Below are 18,077 nucleotides of genomic sequence, written 5' to 3'. Positions count from 1 at the left end.
TCCATTTTTTAATTGGGTTATTTGTTTCTTGGGTGTTTAGTTGTATAAGTTCTTTATATATTTTGGACACTAATCCTTTATGGAATACATCATTTGCAAATATCTTCTCCCGTTCAATAGGTTGTCTTTTCATTTCGTTGATTGTTTCTTTTGATGTGCAGAAGCTTTTTATTTTGATGTAGTCCCAATAGTTGCTTTTTGCTTTTGTTGCCCTTGCCTCAGGAAACATAACTACAAAAATGTTGGTATGGCCAATGTTAGAGAAATCACTACCTGTGCTCTCTTCTAGGATCTTTATGACTTAAAGTGTCACATTTAGGTCCTTAATCCGTTTTGAGTTTACATTTGTATATGGTGTAAGCAGGTGGCTCAGTTTCTTTCTTTTGTATGTAGCTGTTCAGTTTTCCCAACACTATTTATTGAAGAGATTGTCTTTTTCCCATTGAATATTCTTGCCTCCTTTGTCGAAGATTAATTGATATATAATCATGGGTTTATTTCTGGGCTCTCTATTCTGTTCCATGCATCTAGGTGTCCATTTCCGTGCCAGTGCCATACTGCTTTGATTACTAAAGTTTTGTAGTATATCTTGAAATCTCGTATCATGATACTTCCAAATTTGTTCTTCTTTTTCAAGATTGCTTTGGCTATTCAGGTTCTTGTGTGATTCCATACACATTTTAGCATTGTTTGTTCTAGTTCTGTGAAAAATGCTGTTGGTATTTTGGCAGGGATTGCATTAAATCTGTATATTGCTTTGACTAACCTGGAAATTCAGTAATATTTGTTCTTCCAATCCATGAGCATGGAATATCTTTCCATTTATTTGTGTCTTCTTCAGTTTCTTTCATCAGTGTTTTACAGTTTTCAGAGTACACATCTTTCACCTCCTTGGTAAAGTTTATTCCTGAGTATTTTATTAATTTTGGTGCAATTGTAAATGAGATTGTTTTCTTAATTTCTCTTTCTGCTGCTTCATTATTAGTGTACAGAAATGCGATGGACTTCTGTATATTGATTTTGTACCCTGCAACCTTACTGAATTCATTTATCAGTTCTAGTGGCTTTTTTTTTTTTTGGTGGAATCTTTAGGGTTTTCTATACATAGTATCATGTCATCTGCAAATAGTGAAAGTCTTACTTTTTTGTTACCAATTCAGATACATTTTATTTCTTTTTGTTGTCTAATTGCTATGGCTAGGACATACAGTACTAGTTTGAATAAAAGTGGTGAGAGTAGACATCCTTTCTTGTTCCTGACCTTAGTGGAAAAGCTCTCAGTTTTTCACTATTAAGTATAACGTTAGCTGTGGGATTTTTTATATATGGGCTTATTTTGTGGAGGTGTGTTCCCTCTAAACCTACCTTGTTGAGGATTTTTATCATGAATGGATGTTGTTCTTTGTCAAATGCTTTTTTTGTATCTATTGAAATGATCAGATGCTTTTTATCCTTTCTGTGTTTATGGGATGTATCATGTCATTTGATTTGTGAATATTGAACCACCCTTGCATTCCAGGAATAAATCCCACTTGATCATGGTGAGTGATTTTTTTTAATGTATTGCTGGATTTGGTTTGCTAATTTTTTTGTTGAGGATTTTTGTATCTATGTTCATCAGAAATATTGACCTGTAGTTCTCTCTCTCTCTCTCTCTCTCTCTGGTAGTGTCTTTATCTGGTTTGGAATCAGGGTAATGCTAGCCTCATAGAATGAATTTAGAAGTTTCCTTCCTCTCTTATTTTTTGGAATGGTTTGAGAATAATAGGCATTAACTCTTCTTTAAATGTTTGGTAGAATTCATCTATGAAGATGTCAAGTCCTAGATTTTTTGTTTTGGGAGTTTTTTGATTATTGATTCAATTTCATTGATGGTAATCAGTCTGTTCAAATTTTCTATTTCTTCCTGATTCCGTTTTGGGAGGTTATATTTTCTAGGCATTTATCCATTTCTTCTAGATTGTGCAATTTATTGACATATAATTTTTCATAATATTCTCTTATAATCCTTTGTACTTTTGTGTGTCAGTTATTTATCCTCTTTCATTTCGGATTTTGTTTACTTGAGTTTTCTCTCTCTCTCTCTCTCTCTATCTGTCTGAGTCTAGCTAAAGGCCTATCAATTTTGTTGACCTTTTCGAAGAAACAGCTCCTGGTTTCATTGATCTGTTCTATTGTTTGTTTGTCTGTTTTGAAGTTTTGATTTCATTTATTTCTGCTCTCATCTTGATTATTTCTTTCCTTCAACTGGTTTGGGGTTTTGTTTGTTCTTCTTTTGTAGCTCCTTTAGGTGTAAAATTAGGTTGTTTGTGTCAGATTTTTCTTGCTTCTTGATGTAGGCCTATATTGCTATAAACTTCCTTCTTAGAACTTTTGCTGCATCCCAAAGATTTTGGACTGTTGTGTTTTCATTTTCATTTTCTACGTGAATTTTTTTTTTAATTTCCTCTGATTTCTTGGTTGACTCATTCATTGTTTAATAGCATGTTATTTAACCTCCATGTGTTTGTATCTTTTCCAAATTTTTTCTTGTGATTCATTTCTAGTTTCATAGTGCTGTGGTCAGAAAAGATGCAGATATGACTTTGATTTTTTTAAGTTTGTTGAGACTGGTTTGGTGGCCAAGTATGTGACCTATTGTGGAGAATGCTGATAAGCACGTGAAAAGAATGTGTATTCTGCTGTTTTAGGATGACATGTTGTGAATATATCTATTAGATCCATCTGTTCCAATATGTCATTCAAAGCCACTTGTTTCCTTGTTGATTTTCTGTTTGGATGATCTATCCATTGATGTAAGTGGGGTGTTAAAGGCCCCTGCTAGTATTGTATTACTATCAATTACTTCCTTTTCTTTATGTTTGTTATTAGCTGCTTTATGTATTTGGGTACTTCTATGTTGGGTTCATAAATATTTACAATTGTTATATATTCTCATTGGATTGTACCCTTTACGATTACATAGTGTCCTTTTTCTCTTGTCACACTCTTTGTCTTAAAGCCCATTTTGTCAATTATGTCAATTATTGCTTTGCCAGCTTTTTTTTTTTCATGTCCATTCACGTAATCAATGATTTTCCGTCACTTCACTTTTAATCTGCATGTGTCTTTAGGTTTGACATGAGTCTCTCATAGGCACCATATACATAGATCTTGCTTTTTTTTTTATCCATTCTGCCATGCTATGTCTTTTGACTGGAGCTTTCAGTCCACTTACATTCAAAATAGTTATTGACAGGTATGTACTTGTTGCCATTTTGTTGTTTGTTTTATGGTTGTTTTTGTAGTTCTCCTTCTTCTCTGGCTCTCTTCTCTCACCATTTGTTGGCTTTCTTAGTGATATACTTGGATTCTTTTCTGTTTATTTCTTTGCATATCTATCACTGATTTTTGATTTGTGGTTACCATTAGGTCTATGTATAACATCTGTTTCATATAGCAGCCTATATTAATTTAATGGTCATTTAAATTTGAATCTATTCTTTACTCATCTCCCTCCCACATGTTAGGTACACGGTGCCATACTTTACATCTTTTTATTTGGTGAATCCTTTGACTGCTCTCTATAGAGAAATTTATTTTTATTGCTTTTGTGCTTCCTACTTTTCTCACTCCTACTTATGATCTTTCCTTCCCATTCAAAGAGTCCCCTTTAACATTTCTTGCGGGGCTGGTTTAGTAGTCATGGATTCCCTTAACATTTGTCTGCGAAACTCCTTGTGTCTCCTTCTATTCTGAATAATAGCTTTGCCTGATAGAGTATTCTTGGTTGCAGGGTTTTTTCCTTTCAGCACTTTGAATATATCATGCCACTCCCTTTTGTCCTGCAAAGTTTCTACTGAAAAATTAGCTCAGAGCCTTATGGGATTCTCCCTTGCATGTAACTGTTTTCTTTTCTCTTGGTGTTCTTAAATTATTCTCTTATCACTACTTTTTGCCATTTTAATTCCTATGTGTTTGGTGTGGACGTCCCTGGGAGATTTTGGGGGGCCCTCTGTGTCTCCTGGATCTGGCTTTCTGTTTCAGAAATCAGATTCAGCAAGTTTTTGCTATGATTTCTTCAAATTCTCTTCTTCTTCTGGGATCCTTATAATGCTATTATTACACTTGATGGTGTTGCTGAGCTCCCGGTCTATTTTCTTGTTTTCTAATTATTTTTTTCCTCTGTTCAGCTTGATTGTTTTCCATTACTCTGTCTTCCATGTCACTGATCTGTTCTGCTTTCTCTGGTCTTTTTATTCCATCTGTGTATTTTTTTAAATTTTTTTTTTCAACGTTTTTTATTTATTTTGGGGACAGAGAGAGACAGAGCATGAACGGGGGAGGGGCAGAGAGAGAGAGGGAGACACAGAATCGGAAACAGGCTCCAGGCTCCGAGCCGTCAGCCCAGAGCCTGACGCGGGGCTCGAACTCACGGACCGCGAGATCGTGACCTGGCTGAAGTCGGACGCTCAACCGACTGCGCCACCCAGGCGCCCCTCCATCTGTGTATTTTTAATTTCAGTTGTTGAGTTCTTCTTCTCTGCGTGGTTCTTTTTATGTTTTCTATCTCTTTTTTAAAGAGAGGTCTTCCACTCCACTGAGGTCCTCCACTCTTCTCAAGTCCAGTGAGTATCTTTATGACCATTACTCTAAATTCTTTATCAGACATACTACTTATCTCCATTTCTTTTATTTCTGTTGCCATGATTTTGTCTTGTTCTCTCATTTGGGACATAGTCTTCTGTTTCCTCATTTTATCTAACTCTCTGTATCTGTTTATATGTGGTAGGAAAGTCAGTTTCATCTCCTCTCTTCAAAGTAGTGGCTTGGGGTGTCTGGGTGGCTCAGTCAGTTAAGCATCCGGCTTCAGCTCAGGTCATGATCTTACAGCTCATGAGTTTGAGCCCCATGTCAGGCTCTGTGCTGACAGCTCAGAGCCTGGAGGCTGCTTCAGATTCTGTCTCCCTCTCTCCCTGCCCCTCCCCTGCTTGTGCTCTGTCTCTCTGTATATAAAATATAAATAAACATTTGAAAAAAGTAGTGGCTTTATGAAGAAGAGGACCTAGAGTGCCCTGCAGTGCAGTGTCCCTTGTTCACCAGAACTTGGAGCTTCAGGGGTGTCTCCTATGTCTGTTGTGTATGCCCTGCTGTTGTGGCTGAGCCACTTTTGCCTTCAGTCCAGTCATCTGCAATGGCTGTCCTTTCCTGTTGTGGGCAGGGTTTGGTCCTTGCGTTGTTAGTGGGCCAGTCTGGGGCCCTGGCCTTGAGTCAATTCAGACCAAGCATTTGCCAGAGATGCGGTAGCACTGAACTGCAGGATGCTTTCCTTGTTTTGTTTCCAGAAAAGCTTTCATTGGTGGTTCGGGCCTGTAGTCAGACCAGATGTCTATCCCCAGCCCATTGCTGGCCCCTGCTGGCACTGCTTGCACACTGCCAGGCTTGTGGCCTCACTTTGGATGGGCTCCATCCAAGAGTGCATTGGAGGGGGCAGGGCCACAAGAGAAAGCAGGGGCAGGTTTGGCAGCATTATCAAGGTTTGCGCTGGTTGGTTGCAGAAGGGGACCTGTAGCCAATGGGAACCAGGCAGGCTGGGTTGGAGGGGACAGATCTGCAAAAGCGGTGGGGCCGGAGGAGGGGGGATTAGTGTGGAGGACAGGGTGTCTGGCGTTAGCAAGGTTTGTTCAGGTCTGCCGTGGGAGGGGATCTACAACAGAGGCATAACTGGAGAGGGCATATCTATGGGAGAATGCAGGGGTGGAGTGTGCGGCTAGCAAGTTAGGTATTAAGTGTTGGCCCTACACTGGTTCCCACAGGTGTCCATGTGCCTGGGCTGACGGGCCAGGGAGGGATAGGATTTCCACCAGCTCCCTTGTTCCTGGAGAAGCTCTCAACAATCTCTGCCCCTACAGCACACACTCTGAGATTAGTAAACAAATGTCTTTCCCATAGATTACAGGGGTTTCAAACTGCTGCTTCTATGTTGTATCTCCAGAGCCGTTTGTGGTGCTGCCTTTTTAAGGGCAGGTACTCAGTTTTCTCTCCCCCTCCCAGAGCTGAGCCCACTGACTTCTAAACTTTCAGGTGTTAGGGCACCTGGGTGGCTGTCAGTTGAACATCTGACCTCAACTCAGGTCATGATCTCACAGCTCGTGGGTTTGAGCCCCAAGTCAGGCTCTGTGCTGACCGCTCGGAGCCTGGAGCCTGCTTCCGATTCTATGTCTTCCTCTCTCTCTGCCCCTTCCCCACTCATGCTCTGTCTCTCTCTTTCTCAAAATTAGACATTAAAAAATAATGTTTAAGTTCCAGGTGTTAAGCCCCACTGATTGTAAGAACCCATGAAATTAGGCCCCGCTGTTGTTCAAAACTAAATGTTATGAGGACTCATCTTCCCTGTATGAGAGTCTGTTTCTGTCCCCTCTTGCACCTTCCCTCCCTTGGACAGTCCTGTGTGTCCATTTAGCTCCCAACTGTATCTCTGCCCTCCCCACCCTCTCTTTGATGTGACCTCTTGTATACGTTTAGCTGTGGAGAGCTTGTTCTGCTAGTCTTCAGGTCGTTTTCTGGGTTATTTACGTTGATGTGGGTGCTACCTGGTTGTGTCCATGGGACAAAGTGAGCTTGGGGTCCTCTTACTCTGCCGTCTTCCCCAGAAATCCAGTATGTTGTTAGGTGTTTAAAGGGTTCAGAACAGTATATATAGTATGCTATCATGTATGCATCTATACCTAGGATATTTCTAGAAAGATCAACAAGAAATGCCTCGGAATAATTCCTGGGGAGAGGAAACAGGTGTCTGGGACAAGATAGCTTGCTTTTTTAAATTACATACTCTCTCGTGTATCTTTTCAATTTTATGTATTACTAATTCCCCAGAAAAGCAAACTTAAACACACACCTGTACACACACACACACACACACACACACACACAGTGGATAGGGGAAATGGAACAAAAGGGAAGGAAAGGACTAGGAAGAAGTTCTGGAAACACAATGGGTCATAAATTCAGATCAAAAGACGAGAGGAACTCAAGAATCTAGAGGCAGAGCTCCCTACTCCACAGTGTTTGGGGCTGACTTATTTATCCATTTATTCACCGAACATTCAAGAGTGACTTTCATGGGCCGAGCCCGTGTTAGACATCCAGGCACAGGCATTGGCCCTGTCCTCAAGTAGTTCAGATACTGATGGGGAGAGGAGTAATCAGTCGTGTTGAGTCATGGAAATAACACCTGTCGAGGATCTACGGAAATGCAGAAAAGAGGCAGTCTAGCCTGAAAACTTCCCCTTGAAGGATGCTGACTTCTTCCTTCTCTGCCTAGCTCTTCGGTCATCATCACCTTCTTCTCTCAGCCTTGTCCTGCTGCAGAAGGAATGTGAGTAGTCTCATTGCTCTTGTCCATACAGAGCAGGTGCAGGTGCCTCGAGTTGTCGTGAAGTCCGTGAACGTGTCTGATAGTGCCTCCTGCAACATTACCTTGATTTGCTCTGTGGAGAGGGCAGGGACAAGCGTTCTGTACAGCTGGACCCCGAAGAACACCCATGCTTCTGAATCCCATGGGGCCTCCACCATCACCATCTACTGGATGCCGTGTGACCCAGACCTGCCATACACCTGCACAGCCAGGAACCCAGTCAGCCAGAGCACCTCTGGCCCCATCCACGCCCGGCAGTTCTGTACAGGTACAGGTTCCACTTAGGCCCTCCTGGCGATTCCAGAAAGTCTGAGTAGCTATGGAGCCCTGCCAGGGTCCTGGCAGGACACAGGTGGAATAGGGAAGCAAGAAGATAGGCTTGGAGACCCCTTATACTCTACCATCTGAGGCCTGAGAGAGACTGACGGGGCATGTAGGAACCACCAGGGAACTGAAACTCTAAGGGTAGAACAAGGGAAGGGAAGAGAGTTTGGATGGAGGGATCCAGTTTGTCCTTTGCTTGGGTGGGGGTATCCCCTGGGGTCTCCTCAGAAGGTCAGGAAGGGCAAGAGAGGACCAAGTACGTGAAAGAGCCAGGTGCACACCCGTCTGTGACAAGTGTTCCGCAGGGATGCCTCATGTTAGGAAGGGAAAGGGGGTGTGGGCAGGAGAGCATGTGGGACTTCAGTCTCCTTCAGGCAGGCTGAGGGTTAATAAGGCCAGTAACTAAAGTCACAATGTCTCATCTCTGATTGCAGCTCCGGGAGCCTCCAGAGGAGGATCAACGGGGGAGACAGTGGTGGGGATCCTCGGGGAGTCAGTCACCCTCCCCCTAACACTCTCGGCCAGTCGCTACGTGAATAACATTGTCTGGATGTTTAACACATCTATTATCACCAAAAAGCAGGAAGTGAAGCCCAAGATTCCTGACAAGAACTCTGGCCAAGACTACTCCCTGAAGATTGGCCAGCTAAAGATGGAGAATGCCGGCCACTACTATGCCTATGTGTGTTCAGAGGCCTCCAGAGTCATCAGCAGAAGACATTTCACCCTGCTCATCTACCGTGAGTTTCTGAGCAGAGCGCTAAGCATTAGATGCCTTCCCTGAAATGTTTCTCCTCTTTGCTGCTTTCCCTGCCTCCTGCTTCCCTCAAGCCTCTCCTCCTACCAAAATGCCTCAGGCCACCTGAACAACTGTTGGGTCCACACCAGTCAACTCACAGGAGGAAAAATTTTTAACCGGCAGCTGGGCAAAATCCACCTACCAATGTCCCCCTTCTAGACTTCCAGTTAGGTCTCCACCATCCAACTTTCAATACTCGCCACTTTTCCTGCATCGCTTATCCGTGTTGTTTATATATATATATATATATATATATATATATAGAATATTATCATTTTTGAATAAGAGAACAGCTGGCTGGAGTGGAATTGGAGAAGACTGAGGAGAAAGCCTTTAGTGTCCAAAGACCCTCTGACCCCCCCCCACGAGGGCTGCTTGGCTCTCCTGTCATCACATCCCCTGCCTGGGTTTGTTGATGTCTAAGTAGCTGAAAAGAGTCACTGTCCATGGTTCTGCTAAAGTATGCTGGGAGTCAGCTAGTCCACGTCGATAGCAGCTGTGACTCAAATATAATTTTTTTTTAAGCGAGAAGATTTAGTAAAAATAATAATGCATTGGGAACAACTGATGCCCATCTTACATTTCTGTTAAAATTGCTAACATTTATTGGGCACTAACTCTGTGTCAGTGCTGCACTCACCTCTCTACACTTTATCTCCTGAATAAAAAAAACTTAGACGATGGCACCTCAACACATAAGCCTTGAAGAGTCTTTGGAGCACATGGAATGTTGTGCTTACTTGTGTGGAAGTAAGTGGAATATTGTGCTTACTTGCTCGCTTACCCTCCGGTACTCTATAGAATGATGTGGTATCTTTGTTTTTCTACTTTTTATTAACTCCTTTAACATCCAAGCATCCAAGCATCCAAGAGTTGAACTGATATGTCTGAGATTTCACGGCCACTAAGGGAAAGGCCAAGTGCACTCCAAAATGTCCGTGACTCCTGGAGGCACTTTCTCAGCCCTAAGGCAGTTCCTAACACACAATTTCATGAGCATATTCTGAATGAGTAAAGACTGCCCAGTGGGTGGGCCTGACTCTACATGAGGTCTTTCTCCTCACACAGGGAGGCTGAAGAAGCCAAAAGTTACCGGGAGCCTTGAGCTCAGTATGGATGGCATCTGCAGGGTCAGCCTGACATGTTCAGTGGAGGACAGTGGACACAATGTGACATACTTATGGACCTTCCTACAGAAAGGAACTGTCATGTCCCAAGGGGGATCTCACCTCAATATCTCTTGGAGAAGTGATGAAAATCATCCCAACTTCACATGTACCACCAGGAACCCTGTCAGCAAGAGCTCCCAGTCATTTCTTCCCGGCGACATCTGCCCAGGTTGCCTTGGATCCAAGAGTCTGCATTCTGAGTGGTTCTTTATGAAGTGCAGCGAGGGAGTGTGGGCGAGAGTACTTTAGAGTAGCACATTCCAATAGAAATATAATGGAAACCACACATGGAATTTACATTTTCTAATAGCCACATTAGATAAAGCAAAAAGCAACAAATAACATTAACTTCAGTAATATATTTTGCTTAACCCACTATATCCAAATATCATCATTTCAATATGTAGCCAATATGCAATTATCCTTGAGATAATTTACATTTCATGTTGTGCTAAGTCTTTGAAATCCGGTACGTTTTTACAGTAACAGCACATCTCAATTCAGATGCCAAATTTTCATGGGAAGTACTTGATCTGTATTCAGATTTCATAAAACTTAGAGTTGAAAAGCTAGATTTATATATCCAAGTTGCTCCAAACCTACTTATCAGGTTTTTCAATAAGAAACTGAATAGCCATACTTCAATTTCAATTTTTAAAAATTAAATAAAATAAGCAATTCAGCTCCAGAGTCATCCTGGCCACGTTCCAATGGCTCCTGCCATGGCTCGTGGCCACTATACTTGAGAGTAGAAGCAAGAAACGAAGCCCTGGTGGCTCTTACTAGAGGCCAGGCACTAGTCTAGGTCCTTGTGAGTTTTAACACAGTCAGCTTTACAATGGTCTTATGTGGCAAATATTCTTATTATTCTCCATTACATGAAGAAACCGAGACTCAGAAAGTATAAGGGACTTGAGCAAGGCCACACAACAAAAGCATGATTGAAACCCTGAGTTCTGTGCTCTGTTCTGCTCTAGAAGGAAGTAGAAAAAAGGAAGGTTTACCTAGAATGTGACAAGGCTAGGTCAGGCTAACAGATGGATTTAGAGCCCAATTAGGTGGGAATTTTGACTCTGTCTTGAGCCTGGAACTGCCCTTATATCATTGACAGAAAGGAGCGGTATAGTGTGATGGATAAGGGTGTTTAAGAATCAGGCAGCCTACGTTCAAATCCTGTTCAGGATGAACTCTGCGACACTGGGCAAGGGGCTCTACCTAGAGACAGTGTCTGTCATCAGACAGACTACAGCTTCTTGTCCAGAACAATACCTGCTCAATGAATAGTTGTAGAATGAATGAAAAGGAATATGCTCTGCAATAGCATGAAATTTTAAGAGGCAGGTAGGATGGTCATTATGCTGTGTTCACTGATTGTTCCAACCTCCCTACCATTATTTATACTAATACCATTCATTTCCTCTCCAAAGGGCAGGAGAGAAACATGAAGCTCTACATTGGACTCTCCTTGGTGTCTCTTATTCTTCTGTGCTTTGGGATCTCCATCTGGTGGTGCATGTGGAAGCAAAAAGGACGGCGTGGGTTTCTGAGATCAATGGCATCTGCCCTAGACCATATCCTGGGACCTTTGCAGGCTTGTCTGTCCTCTCATGATCCCCCCTCCCCCACACTCCTTCCCCCCCCCCCTCCTCCGTCTATCCGAAGACCTCATTTCTTCTCAGAGTGATGGGGAGGAGGGGTGCTCGTTGTGGGGAAGGCAGGGAAGGAGCTGGCCTTAGGGACAAACGTTACCAGAGACTCAAAAATGACCAGAGCTCTCCATCTCTCACCCCTACTTTGTCCTTCGAGCCAGCTTAGTTCTTTCCTACGGACCCCAGCTGACGGGTGGGGTGGAGTGTACCACAACACAGCAATTGCTGTCTCCAGACGCACACCTACTAGGAGATACGCCACCGGGAAGAGAAAAAAAGAGGTTTCCCTCCAACTCTCATTTGAAAGATCTCTGATTGGCCTGGCCTCGGGTCATGTGACCATGGCTTGGCCCAGTCACCGTGGCCAAGGGGATTAGCTATTATGATTGGCAGCTCCCTCGGAATCTCATATTGCAGTGGAAATGGACTAATTCCCGGAAAAAGCCTATTGGTTAGAACACATAGGATCCCTGGAATAGTTGATGAGAGCCAACAAACCAATCTGAGGAGGGGCTACCACAGATGGGGCCGAGGGATGGCAGGAGGCTCCAGGGCCTTCTTCTCAGCTGAAGATGACCTTAGACTCTGGTCGCCCTTTCACGTAGGTTCCTGCTCACATCAGGGTTCACCTCCTCCCTAAAGCCTTTTCCTTGGCCGTGTCCCCAGAAATCTCTCCCCGTCTGTTTCGACGCTCACGAAATCAGACGCCTCTCTCCTCACAGCCCTACTGATAAATCTTCTCTACCTTCGTTTCTCAGACTCAGTCCCAGACTCCAGCTCCAACCAAGCTGAAACCCCAGCGGATGCGCCAGGTAATATCACCAATGACACAGGCTATGGGGTCCCTGGGCCCGATGGAAGCTCCAAGGCCTGGCTATTTATTCTATGTGGTCTGCCAACCAGCGACAGGAGTATCACCCAGGAGCTTGGTAGAAACGCCAATCTTGGGCACCGCCCCAGAATACTGAGCTCTAGTCTGCATCTTCACAAGGTGAATCATATACCTGTTAAAGTCTGAGAAATAATGTGGTTTGGAGAAGGAAGGCGGTTTGGGGCACAGAAACCACAATGAGGATGGACTCCAGAAAGAAGGTGACCAAAGCTAGGAGAGGCGGCCTGCCCTCTGGGGTCTCTAGAGCTCCTCAGGCTTTGATCATTACCACTTGAACGTGGCCTCCGATGAGGGCGGAGTCATGTTCCTCATTCTGAGAATGGAGACACAAAGGCCAGATAGAATGGCAAATCCGCGGCAGAAGCCAAACTAAAACCCAAGGAAAATTAAGCCCGTGAGACTGTCTAGACACCTATGACCCAAGAGCATCACTGAGGAAGCAGTTTCCCAATTTCTCAAAAAGCTAAGGCATGCTTGCTTCAAACAAAATACTGCGCAACACCCCAACAGCACAAAGTGTGTGAAGGTGGACCTGTCCTGACAGGTGTTGGGGTGGTGAGCTGAGATGCCTGCATCTTACCTTCCCACCCCCGTTCCCATCCCTTGGTGTCCTCAATTACCACCTTGAACTCTAAGCTCTGGAGTTCTAAGGAATCCCCAAACTCCACCCACTCAAACAAATCCTGCTTTTAAAAACCCCTGGTAACCCCTCCCGGAGGAGATCCCCCCATGGAGATGTACTAAGAGGAGGGACTGGGTGGGAGGCCAGGGGCTCAAATAATCCAACAGTGCAGGCTTCTCTGAAGAAAAGTATAACCAAGAGAAAGGGGCCAAGAAACAGGACCGAGGCTAAGTGTGGAGCTTCCCACCAGCTACCTCCTCACAGCTGGCAGGGCAGACCCTGGTCTCCGCCAGCCTGTGCCCTCATTCCTGGGCACCCCGGGCACAGTAGGAGGAGTGAGGGAGTACTGGGGACACCACTGTCACCCCTGCCCTTCCGCCCTCCCCAGCGCCCCTTTCCTCCACTCCCATGGTCTGCTTCTTTAACCTCTTCGCCATCTCTCCAAAGCCTCTCCATCTTCTGTCACTGCCTAGGTTCATGCTGTCACCATTTTTTTTTGTTTTATTGAATAGGATTTTTTTTTTAATTGAAAACTCATATAGTCACATGGTATACAATTAAATCTCCCTCCAAATCCCAATCTCCTAGTCTCTCCAGCGGCCTTCATTGTTAGGATGTATTTCCAAATCCTTTCAGAGCCTTTTAATGCATTTACAGGCGTCAGATATATTTGTGCGTGCGTGCATGTGCGTGTGTGTGGTGGGTGCGTGGGTGGGTGCCCTTCATTTAATTACACGTATGGAAGCAATCTGTAACATTTTTCTGAAACTTGCTTTTTGAATTTAACAGAATATCCTAGTAATATTAACATATGTGTATGAAGACTGACTCCCATTTATTCCATCCTACGGATGTGCCTTAATTTATTTCACCAGACCTCATCACTAGACATTCCCATTCCTTGTTACTTCTTCCCTAAAATAGCGTACTAGTTTCCTAACTGGTCATTCCTTCTCCTTTCTATCCCTCCTCCTTCAAGAGCAGGTCTGGAGCACCTGGGTGGCTCAGTTGGTTAGGCATCTGACTCTTGATTTCGGCTCAGTTCATGATCTCACAGTTGTGAGATGGAGCCCCACATCGGGCTCCTGGTTGGGCAAGGAGCCTGCTTAAGATCCTTCCTCCCCTCTCCCCCTTTGCCTCTCCCCCACTCACTCACATGCCCATGTGCATTCTCTCTCTCTCTCTCTCTCTCTCTCAAGAAAAAAATAAAACAAAATAAAATAAAGAAGAGCAGGCATAATGACCTTTGTGTTTTCCCAGAGTACCCATCATGGCACTTAGGGTGGCTCACCCAATGGGGCCACTTCTGCTCCCCGAGAGTTGCTAAGTCGTCACACGTGAATGCTTGAAGGGAAGGAGGAAGGGAGAGTGGGATGGAACCCCCTAAGGGAAGACTGGAGAACAACCTCTCCTCCAGTTCTTAAGGCCTCACCCGGGGTAGAAGTCAGAGTAGCTTGGCTCCTTCCACAAAACAAGAAAGAGGCGGGGGCGGCCATACTTCCTACCGACCCTGCACAATGTGTTCAAAACTCACCGCTGGCCACACACTGTGCAACATGCTCTCCCAAGGGTATGAGAAGCTGGACACTCTTCTCAAGACTGCCAAGCAACGGTCTAGGCCCCCCTCTGCCAGCAGCTCTGACAGCAGTGGAACAACCGAGGAGACGACAGACATGGTCAAGGCTGGAAGATGCCAGGAGGACACTGGACCTGACTCGGCTTCTGAGAGGCCAGCAGAGTACGATCTCGTCATGCTGAGGAATGCACCTGCACCTACGGCCCAAGACAACACGGTGTATGCGCAAGTGTTCCTCAACTTGCAGGTGAGCCCTTTTGACCAGTACACCTTCCCTCCTCCTCCAGTTCTAACACCATCCAATATCCTGGATGACTTAGTCCCCCCACACGGGGAGCCAGGACCAGCAGCACACGAGCAGACAAGTGTGGCTCTGCTCATGTTAACCAAACCTTGGGCTCCCTTGGAGTGAAGGAGCTCGTCCTCGGCTCCCAATCTTGGGCCATTAATAAGGGAGATGTCAGGGGCGCCTGGGTGGCGCAGTCGGTTAAGCGTCCGACTTCAGCCAGGTCACGATCTCGCGGTCCGTGAGTTCGAGCCCCGCATCGGGCTCCGGGCTGATGGCTCGGAGCCTGGAGCCTGTTTCCGATTCTGTGTCTCCCTCTCTCTCTGCCCCTCCCCCGTTCAGCTCTGTCTCTCTCTGTCCCAAAAATAAAAAAAAAAAAATAAAAAACGTTGAAAAAAAAAATTAAAAAAAAAAAAAAAAAAAAAAAAAAAAAATAAGGGAGATGTCAGACAACCAGAAGCGCTGTACCCACCGCACTAAGACAGCCACCGCCCTCTGTGTGAAATCTGAACCTGGTGGGGTGTCCCCTCTCCTTAGGGGCTGAGAGTGACCCCCTGAAAAGCTCTCATCTGGTGAGTACAGATAGTCTGATGTTGATCTGTTACAGGGAAAGACCCTAGCTCCTCAGCAGAAAGAGGGTTTGGCCACAATCTACAGCTGTATCCAGACACCCCAGAAGGTGAGAACAATTTTCTCTGTATCCCGAAGCTCTTAAAGTAAGGAATTATTGTGCAGACCATTTTTTTTATTATTAGATTTTTTTTAATATATGAAATTTATTGTCAAATTGGTTTCCATACAACACCCAGTGCTCATCCCAACAGGTGCCCTCCTCAATACCCATCACCCACCCTGCCCTCCCTCCTACCCCCCATCAACCCTCAGTTTGTTCTCAGTTTTTAACAGTCTCTTATGCTTTGGCTCTCTCCCACTCTAACCTCTTTTTTTTTTTTTCCTTCCCCTCCCCCATGGGTTCCTGTTAAGTTTCTCAGGATCCACATAAGAGTGAAACCATATGGTATCTGTCTTTCTCTGTATGGCTTATTTCACTTAGCATCACACTCTCCAGTTCCATCCACGTTGCTACAAAGGGCCATATTTCATTCTTTCTCCTTGCCACGTAGTACTCCATTGTGTATATAAACCACAATTTCTTTTTCCATTCATCAGTTGATGGACCTTTAGGCTCTTTCCATAATTTGGCTATTGTTGAGAGTGCTGCTATAAACATTGGGGTACAAGTGCCCCTGTGCATCAGTACTCCTGTATCCCTTGGATAAATTCCTAGCAGTGCTATTGCTGGGTCATAGGGTAGGTCTATTTTTAATTTTCTGAGGAACCTCCACACTGCTTTCCAGAGCGGCTTGTGCAGACCATTTTAACTGAAAGTCCTAGATTCCCATGGCAAAGGAGCTTAAGTCCTACCCACTGTCCACCCCCAGACACGCTCCGTGGTCAATAGAGATGCTTACACAAATGTTTCCGATTTATATCTGTTTGGCCAAAGGCTGAACATTTCTAATTGAATTAATAATATTTTATACTGATTATTCTTACCACTAACTAGCATAAGGGGCTGCAAACACAAATAGTGTATAATCTATGTATATTTCTAAATCTATTTCTTTTTTTTTTCCTTTTTCTATAGCTAATCTTTATTGCTTACGTTGTGCCAGGAATTGTGCTAAATGCTTCACAAGTTGTTGTTGTTGTTGTTGTTATTGTTGTTTTTAATGTTTACTTGTTTTTGAGAGGAGGAGAGAGAGAGAAAGAGAGAGAGCAAGCAGGAGAGGGATAGAGAGAGAGGGAGACAGAATCTGAAGCAGCTCCAGGCTCTAAGCTGTCAGCACAGAGCCCGAGGTGGGGCTCGAACTCACGAACCGTGAGATCATGATCTGAGCTGAAGTCGCATGCTTCACCAACTAAGCCACCCACATGCCTCCTAAATCTATTTCTAACCCATCTCAATCCACCAAAATGGCAATTTCCCCAAATAATTAGAAATTAGCCAAGAGTCCAATGCCAAGATGTTTTGGAGAATGTGCCATTAACTACAACACATTGGTTTTATTGTGGTGTTAAAGGACCCCTTAATGGTAGAACTTACCATTAAATAATAATAATAACCCACTTTAACACGAAATTTTACAGTTTACAACAAAATTGATATTCTCGCGTGATCCTTAGGACAGCTCTATGAATGTGCTGTCATCCCGAAGCCGAGATCCGGAGAAGTTAAATTTGCCTAAAGTCATACAGATAGTAGTTGGACTTTAAGTATTAAAAACCACAAGGAGCTTTAAAATAATCCTGAGTAATCTTAAACAATTAACCTTGGCTTGAATCTAGCTGCCTGCTTCACTTTCACTTCCCTGAGAACATTGGGTTCATATATACTTTTGCTTTCAAATCTCCAGAATTCCCTCCCTGTTTTCCTCCTTGTTTTAACATGTCCAAACGAGATTTTTTTTTCACGTGTATTTTATTTATTTTGAGAGAGAGAGAACGTGCAAGCAGGGGAGCAGCAGAGAGAGGGAGAGAGAGAACCCCAAGCAGGCTCCAAGCTCAGCGTGGAGCCCAACACGGGGCTCGATCTCACGACCCTGAGATCATGACCTGAGTCAAAACCGGGAGTCGGATGCCCCACTAACTGAGCTGCCCGGGTACCCCCAAAACAAGACTTTAAAAAAAGAAGAACCCTCAAAGCTCTTCAGTTATGCTACTTCCCTGTGATTGATGAATCAATCAATCAATCAGTAGACATTTATCGAACACCTTTTGTTTGCCCAGAACTGGGCTGAGGGCTCTGGGGATTCAGATGTGCTTAAGGCACCACCCTTAACCTTGAAGACCTGTTGTCTTATTGGCTTTCGGTGGAGGAGTGGAGTTGCTTCAGTCACCTGCGGGGGCAAGGAAAACACTCTACATTAGTTGGGCAGTTCCCAAGCGTTTTCCAGACACTGGAAGCGGAAGATACCACTGCACTGAGGTAGACAGGAAAGGCCCCACGAAAAAATTAATTTGAATTAGACCTTAAAAGATGGATAGAGGGGGCGCCTGGGTGGCTCAGTCCGTTAAACATCCGACTTCCGCTCTGGTCACGATCTCGCGGTTCGTGGGTTTGAGCCCCAAATCGCGCTCTGCGCTGATAGTGCAGAACCTGCCTGGGATTCTCCCTCCCCCTCTCTCTCTCTCTCTCTCTCTCTCTGCCCCTCCCCCACTCGGGTACCCGCATGTACACCCTCTCTCTCTCTCTCTCTGATAAACTTGAAAAACTGGACAGAATTTGCTCAGTAAAAGTTTGTGCAGATGTGTAGCCCAGTTCAACCAGCATTGGCCTCCTGTCCTGTCTTGTGGGAACGTG

At 44.4% G+C, this 18,077-nt stretch overlaps 1 protein-coding gene across 8 annotated transcripts in view; it reads left to right on the top strand.

Moving 5' to 3' along the window:
• Positions 1 to 18,077, top strand: part of LY9 (lymphocyte antigen 9) — a 29,655-nt gene that overhangs the window by 9,302 nt on the left and 2,276 nt on the right. For 2 of the 8 annotated variants that reach the window (XM_058701785.1, XM_058701790.1), the window contains 6 exons: positions 7,389 to 7,664; positions 8,155 to 8,460; positions 9,588 to 9,857; positions 11,116 to 11,283; positions 12,096 to 12,149; positions 14,421 to 14,884. In XM_058701785.1, coding sequence (XP_058557768.1) covers positions 7,389 to 7,664; positions 8,155 to 8,460; positions 9,588 to 9,857; positions 11,116 to 11,283; positions 12,096 to 12,149; positions 14,421 to 14,839 — 1,493 coding nt within the window. In that variant the 3' untranslated portion in view covers positions 14,840 to 14,884. Of the gene's footprint in view, positions 1 to 7,388; positions 7,665 to 8,154; positions 8,461 to 9,587; positions 9,858 to 11,115; positions 11,284 to 12,095; positions 12,150 to 14,420; positions 14,885 to 15,320; positions 15,403 to 18,077 lie in introns of those variants that run through there. The other 6 variants (XR_009254435.1, XM_058701792.1, XM_058701786.1 and 3 more) reach the window with 6 other exon arrangements.

The sequence above is a fragment of the Neofelis nebulosa genome, chromosome 15, assembly GCF_028018385.1.
Source record: "Neofelis nebulosa isolate mNeoNeb1 chromosome 15, mNeoNeb1.pri, whole genome shotgun sequence".
Classification (NCBI taxonomy): Eukaryota; Metazoa; Chordata; class Mammalia; order Carnivora; family Felidae; genus Neofelis; species Neofelis nebulosa.
This window is presented reverse-complemented; position numbering and strand designations above follow the sequence as displayed.